The sequence below is a fragment of the Ipomoea nil genome, unplaced genomic scaffold, assembly GCF_001879475.1.
Source record: "Ipomoea nil cultivar Tokyo-kokei standard unplaced genomic scaffold, Asagao_1.1 scaffold0146, whole genome shotgun sequence".
NCBI classification, from domain to species: domain Eukaryota; kingdom Viridiplantae; phylum Streptophyta; class Magnoliopsida; order Solanales; family Convolvulaceae; genus Ipomoea; species Ipomoea nil.
The window spans coordinates 2,082,979-2,090,048 of record NW_017616574.1 but is presented as its reverse complement, the minus strand read 5'-3'; the positions used below and the strand labels follow the sequence as shown (position 1 = coordinate 2,090,048).

At 34.3% G+C, this 7,070-nt stretch overlaps 2 protein-coding genes across 2 annotated transcripts; both read left to right on the top strand.

Moving 5' to 3' along the window:
* The first annotated feature begins 1,153 nt into the window (after nt 1–1,153).
* LOC109174050 (replication factor A protein 1-like) lies at nt 1,154–1,865 on the top strand. Its single transcript, XM_019323346.1, has 3 exons — nt 1,154–1,306; nt 1,402–1,678; nt 1,765–1,865. Exons 1-3 carry the CDS (start codon nt 1,154–1,156, stop codon nt 1,863–1,865), a joined length of 531 nt encoding a protein of 176 aa, XP_019178891.1.
* A 1,565-nt stretch (nt 1,866–3,430) lies between these two features.
* LOC109174046 lies at nt 3,431–5,046 on the top strand. Its single transcript, XM_019323339.1, has 4 exons — nt 3,431–3,583; nt 3,964–4,248; nt 4,332–4,829; nt 5,014–5,046. Exons 1-4 carry the CDS (start codon nt 3,431–3,433, stop codon nt 5,044–5,046), a joined length of 969 nt encoding a protein of 322 aa, XP_019178884.1.
* Nucleotides 5,047–7,070: the final 2,024 nt, after the last annotated feature.

The window sequence follows — 7,070 nt, the reverse complement described above, 5'->3', positions numbered from 1 at the left end:
CCAATCATGTATGCATACATAAGTGGATCGATAGATGATAGATCATTTATACATTGATTATTTATGGGAAAATGCCTAGGAAATTAAAGTAAATATGTCTTGTAACTCTAGCGAGCAAAATACCACATGAAGATAAACTATACTAAGTTGTAAAGCTCATCAAATTGAGAAGACCAATAGATAATTTTCAGAGGGAGTCAAACACGAAATATTGTTAAATTGCTCTCATATATAGGGAGTCAAACACGAAATATTGTGGTTACCAAGCGAACTACTTGACCAACTCGATTGTACATTAATGATTAGAAATCTATGATAAACGCAAATAATTAAGATTAATTGCATTTGTTTTTAAAAATAAGGAATAACCATTAATAAGAAAGACCATAATACAAAACATTAGAAATAAAATCTAGTGGAGCGACAAGTTACTTTGTACAATTTGGCAAAGAAATGATAGCTAAGTGGGCAACATGGTTCACATATCTAACTCTATAATAAAGCAAGAAGTTTTTGCCAATCATTTTTTTTCGCCCATGGGATAAAACGCCGTTGTGCACTTTTTTGCAATCATTGTTTCCCGCCCATTGCATACTACGCCGTTTTGCAAACAAATAAATGAGAGAATAGCCGGTTCTTTGAATTTGTACGTGTGACTAATGTAATTACACATTGGGAATCTTCCTAGCCGTTTTGTTTTAGACAATGCAACTCTTCGTATTCTAAAGCGATTATAATTTCTAAACCCTACAGTCCTTTCGTCTCAAGCAATACATTTAATGTAGAAGTCTTGGTACTTTAAACAACATCATTAGCATCATCGGATAACCAACGATTGAATAAACAGATGCTCACATCATTAAATATATATATATATATATATATATATATATATATATATATATATATATATATATATATATATATATATATATATATATATATACACACACACACATAGAAGACGCAGAGTTTTACTCTGCAATTAATACATAAAAAGAAATTGTGTATTTCCCATACACAACCTGCTGATCATTCATTTGAAATATCCAACGCTTCAAAGTCTATAAATAATCGGCTTATTGGTGCAAAGTATTCCTTCTGAAAATCTGTTTGCTTACAGCGCCTTTGAAATATCATTTTGTTGAACACAATGTCGTCAATGTTCATACTTGTGAAGGACATCAAACCTCAACACCAGCTCAGGGCAGTTCGCCTTAGAGCAGTCAGGGTATTCGAAGTTCCAGAGAAAAGGGGAGAGGGTCACAGCAGTAAGAGTATGGAAGTGTTACTGCATGATGAAGAGGTAATGGTATCTATTTTTAATGCATCATGTCACTGTTACCTACTAATCTAATCCTATTTCATATCTGAGTAATTTCTGTTTTTGTTTTTTTTCAGGGAAGCTATATTCATGCTACCGTTCAAAAAAAAAAAAAAGATGTGGTGAAATATAGAGAAATATTCAAGGAGGGAAAACTGTTCGAAATAAAAAATTTCATGGCTGCGACAAATTATTATGTGTACAAGATTACACAGCATGCGTATATGATCAAACTGAACTACAGAACAGAAGTGAAGGAGATAAACACTTTAGGATTTTCTTTTAAAATGTTTCGATTAAAGAGTTTCATTTCTTTAAAAGACACTGCAGATGTGAGCGACAAGGAACTGATTGGTACTATCTCTTCATTTCTACATTTTTTAATATCTTATGTTAAGCTGAACTGCTAACATCTTACTGAAAAATTTTTCATTTGGCAGATGTTATTGGTCGTGTCATTGAGATCTATAATCCTGTGGATAAGATTATAGGTGGAAAGGCAACCAAACTGATTGACTTTCAAATTGAAGATAATGCTTAAGTTCTAATTTTTCTTGTGTTTTTACTACTCACAGTTATATTTTTTGTGTTTTTTTCGATCAATATTTAGCCTATACTGACAGCAGTTGTTTTTGGTTTCTACTAATGTCATGGCAGTGAGAACACTCTGACATGTACCCTATGGAATGAACACGTTGCTTCACTCATGCCGTATTACAATAGTGATTCAAAAGAACCACTTATTGTAGTGATTCAGTGCTGTCGTGCTAAGTTGGTTAGTGGTGAGTTTCTCTCTTCCTGCACATTCTAGCAGCTTATTACTCATCCCAGTCAACTAATATGTAGGTTCTATTTTTTTTAGGTGAGATTAGAATCACCAGCTCATATGACACTACCAAGCTATGGTTCAATGAGGATTTTGAGGAATTCCTAGAGTTCAAGTCGAAGTAAGTACACTTAATTTTAGTACATAATGTTGAATTTAAGTACACCTAACGAGGTATTCCTAGAATGCATACAGTTCAAGTCAAGTTAAATATTGCATCACATCTTAAGCACTAAGCACTAAGTCAGATTAAAAAAATTAGGCACTTTAGAAGATATTTAAAGTGCATTTAGTCAAGTATTGGCATCATAGGTTACTAATAGATATGTTAGGGACATACACAATTGTGGGCATCAAATTAAAATTTAATCACATGCCAGAAAAAAATAAGCTTATGATTATTTTTTCAATAAAGTATGGGCATCAGATTATAATTTCATCACATGCATATTTTCTGCAAAAAAAAAGTTAGTATAAAAGACAAATAGGCAATTAACTCACACACATTGCATGCTTTTTACGCAAATAGGCAGTTTAGAATAAATCATTCGATGAATTTAGTCAAGTATTGACATCATAGGTTACTAACAGATAGGTTAGGGAAATACACAAGTGTGGGCATCAGATTAAACTTTAATCACATGCCACAACAATTTTACTTGTGATTATTATTTCAGTAAAGTATGAGCATGAGATTATTTTTTCATCACATGCCAATTTTCTGGAAAAAAAAAAAAGTTAGTATAAAAGGCAAATAGGCAATTAACTCACACACATTGCATGCTTTTTAGGCAAATAGGCAGTTTAGAATCAAGCATTCTATTAATTTATTCAAGTATTGGCATACTTCTATAAACTTTGTTCACATGCCAATTTTCTGGAAAAACCAATTGAGTATACAAATTGCTAACCACTGTTTTTGTTTAAACCTTATTATGAAGCATGAAATCTGAAAATACTCCCATGAAAAGTTTGAGTACGGGCACTCTGCACTCACAGTCAACGGGCATTAGTGACTTTAAAACTACTGGACTCATTGTGACTACCTGTTACGACCTTAAGAAGACAGAAGTGGTAAGAAACAGAAACTACTCGCTTGGAAAGTAGCCCATCCCGGTCTGCGTCCGCCGGCCACCTCCGCGGCATCAAGCAGCCGGACTGCTCCCGTGGTGGACACCCACACTGCTACGGCGGTCCCTTCGGCAACAACCAATACTATTGCTGTGCCGACTACACCACAGCTGCCAACGCCGAACATGGTACACCAAGCCACGCAAAACATGAGGGATCAATGTTACTTCGATGCAGCGTACGACCCACAGACAAACAAAGCAGCGGTGGGAGCCATTATTCTAAATTGGCAAGGACATTATGTTTCGGCTATAACTGCCCCTATGATAGACTGTTTTTCGCCCCTAATGGCGGAGGCCTTTGTATGCAAGGAAGTTTTGTCGTGGCTAAGAAGTCGCGAAATAAAGTCTATCGAGCTCTTCACGGATTGTTTGGTGCTTCAACAATATTTATCATCTATGACACACTCGTCAAGATCGTACTTGGGTTATGACATTGATAGTTGCAGGACTAGTATATTATCTTTTGATTATTGTTTACTTCATTATGTTCCTAGACTAGATAATTATTTAGCTCATACTCTAGCATCTACTGCAATTACTCAGTCAACTAGTATGTACTCGGACTATGATCCACCAGCATCTATTTCTGCATATTTTGAATAAATGCCGTACAGGCTCCTTTCAAAAAAAAAGTTCCTATGTTTGTTTTATAAATTAATTTTTTTATTTGTATACTATAGGATGGGGAATACTATGTTGCTGCTGAGATCTTGGGTTTAGATCTTGATGATGGGTGGTACTATGTATCATGCATGTCAGCCGGCTGTAATAAGAAACTAAAAGAAAACGGAGGATCACTTGTGTGTACTAAGTGTCATAAGCCATATACTCAGGGTACAGTCAGGTATAAGGTGGTTATCATGGCTTTAGACAAGAGTGGAGATGCCCCACTGTTGCTTTGGGACAGAGAAGTGGCTGAGCTGGTTGGAATCCCTGCTTGTCTTTTGTATCAGAAATACAAGGAGGTACATTTATTTTCCCTAAAATTAACTTATGGTTTAGATGTAGATGGTCTACTGTAATGTACTAATGCAAACTCAAATGGCAGGTTGATGTTGAAGTACCCCCTGAGTTGGATGCTATTGTGGGAATGAAGATGTTGTTTAAAGTAGGGTTAAAACTGGCTCTAAAGCGGGGTAATAATTCTCCTTTCAATGTGTTTAGACAAGGGATGGGTGATCTGTCATACCTCAATGATAGTGCAATTTTGGCTCCAACATTGGATGTCGTAGATAGCATTAACCAATACATGAATGACCATAATCCGGCTGAGGGAAAGACATACTTGAGTTGTGATTCAGTTTGTAAATCAGATTCAAATGTTGATATGTTAGCAGATTTGCACACTCCCGAATTCTTGAATGGCCTTAGATGTTCTGGAGTACCAAATCATGCTTTGACATTGAAAGTTGGGTCACCTGTTATGCTCTTGAGAAATATTGATCACACACTCGAATTATGCAACGGTACAAGGTTGATTGTTACTAGGTTAGCTGATCACGTGTTGGAAGGCAAGATCATGTGCGGTACCAATGCTGGAACAAGAGTATTAATTCCTAAAATGTCCCTTACACCGTCAGATCCAAGATTGCCTTTCAAATTTCAACGGAAGCAATTACCGTTGATGCTATCTTATGCCATGACAATCAACAAAAGTCAAGGACAAACACTTTCTAGAGTAGGATTACTGTTGAAAAAACATGTCTTTAACCATGGACAATTGTATGTAGCGGTTTCAAGAGTTAGTAGCCCAAGGGGTTTGAAAATTTTGATTTGTGGTGAAAATGTACCATGTCTTAGTACGACTAAAAATGTTGTGTACAATGAAGTATTCAACAATGTATAATAACATACGCAATGTTTTATTCCTATTTTTCCTTCGGTTAGCAATTGTATTTTTCTTCTTCTTATTGTATTATACGGCTTTTCTATGTAATATATACATACCTTTGCATCGCAGTGGGTTCAACAAACATAGTATTAAAGAATTCAATAACGTCCAATAAAAATTATAAATTCATTATTTCAAATTTATTAAGTGATAAAAATCTATATCTTTTCATCTAAGTATATTATACTTAATATAATACACAGTATATATATAGCCGTGCATCGCACGGGTGCAACTACTAGTTACTTAGTAAAAGAGAATCTAATATAAAAAAAAAAAAATAAAAAAAAAAAAAAAATCCTTAATGTCATTAATAATTAATAAACCAAACATTGAGAACCCAACTTTCCCACAAATACCATTTTCAAGTTGCAAAGAATCCATCTCCACATAAACAAAATCAATCCTCTGCCCCTTAAGCCCACTTAAAATTTCCCTCCCCGCCATGGCTTTAGCTGCATTTTTGGATTTTTAAAACAAGAATAATTGATCAAATTAGTATTAATGTCACACATAATTATGTGTTAAGATGGTCATTTCATTTCTCTTATAATTTGTGAGAGTTGTTGTTAATTAATTTATTTTGTCTTGAAATCTGCATCTTTTATTATTATTATTTTTTTGAGAACACATGCATCTATATATTCTTCTTCTACCAAAGCTGTTTGGGCAGGGAATCAAACATACAACCTTAGGAGCGGCTATGCTATACAATCTAGTATCTAACCCGCTAGGCTAGCTCTATCTGCTTGCATCAATATATTCTTGTCCAATGATGTTTAAAACAAAAGTTGGGTTCGCATAAGAAGAGTTAATTACCGAAATGGTCCTTTGACTATAGTAAAATTATGAATTTGGTCATTGATTATTTTTTTGGATCAATTAAGTCCCTCAACTTTGAAAATCTTAACCAATTTGGTCCTCCGTTTGTTTGACCGTTAGTCAACCGTTAACTTGGGACCAAATTGGTAATTCGCTATAGTCAAGGGACCATTTTGGTAATTAACTTTAAGGGTGGGCAATTCGGTTCAATTTTCTCGAGCTAAACCGTACCAAACTAGTTAGATTCGGTAATATACCGAACAACCGAACGGTAATAAATTCTTGTATACCGAACGGTTCGGTAAAAACTCGAACCGAACTGAATTGTTCGATAAAAACCGAACCGAACCGAATACCGTTTGAACTTTGGATTGCTATTTTGTTATATATTAGACTTTGGATATGGACTATGTAAACACCATAACACATAATATAGAACTTTTGATAACAAACCATAAAGAAAATCAAATAAAACATTTATGAGAGATACCGTGAGAATATGAGCTGAACGGCAGAGCAAGCAGTAAGAGACTTGGATTTACTTTTTATTTATTTATTTATTATTATTATTATAATATTTTTTTTAAAAAAAATCAAACGGTATTCGGTCCAGTTCAATTTTTTACCGAACAATTCGGATCAGTTTTTATCGAACCGTTCGGTATACAAGAATCCAATACCGTTCAGTTGTTCGGTATATATTACCGAACCAAACTAGTTCGGTTCAGTTTGGTACGGTTAGGGAAGTGACTAAATACATGTTTTGCAAATGCAAACCACGAAACTTAGAATTATAATTGAACTAAATTTATAAATTCTAAGAAATTGAGATAAAGTTATTATCTAATGGGTTGTTGAATTTATTGACATAAAACTTGCCTGTGGGCTAAAGTTTTAATTCTATTAAATTCAATTAAGAAATCCTTATGATAATATTTTAATCTCAATTACTAATGGCCAGAAGAATCTACTGACATAAAACTTGCCTGTGGGCTAAAGTTCTACTCAATTAGATCCAACTGAAATTTTATGATGAAACAATTAGCAAATGAGTTGAAGAATCAAGTGACATAA

What these genes read in the sequence shown, in the direction of transcription:
- LOC109174050 (XM_019323346.1), top strand. Translation starts at nt 1,154, where the DNA reads ATGTCGTCAATGTTCATACTTGTGAAGGACATCAAACCTCAACACCAG. An exon ending in TGTTACTGCATGATGAAGAG is followed by an intron (nt 1,307 to 1,401) that starts GTAATGGTATCT and finishes GTTTTTTTTCAG; the next exon opens with GGAAGCTATATTCATGCTAC. An exon ending in GAGCGACAAGGAACTGATTG is followed by an intron (nt 1,679 to 1,764) that starts GTACTATCTCTT and finishes TTCATTTGGCAG; the next exon opens with ATGTTATTGGTCGTGTCATT.
- LOC109174046 (XM_019323339.1), top strand. Translation starts at nt 3,431, where the DNA reads ATGAGGGATCAATGTTACTTCGATGCAGCGTACGACCCACAGACAAAC. An exon ending in CCCTAATGGCGGAGGCCTTT is followed by an intron (nt 3,584 to 3,963) that starts GTATGCAAGGAA and finishes TGTATACTATAG; the next exon opens with GATGGGGAATACTATGTTGC. An exon ending in TGTATCAGAAATACAAGGAG is followed by an intron (nt 4,249 to 4,331) that starts GTACATTTATTT and finishes CTCAAATGGCAG; the next exon opens with GTTGATGTTGAAGTACCCCC.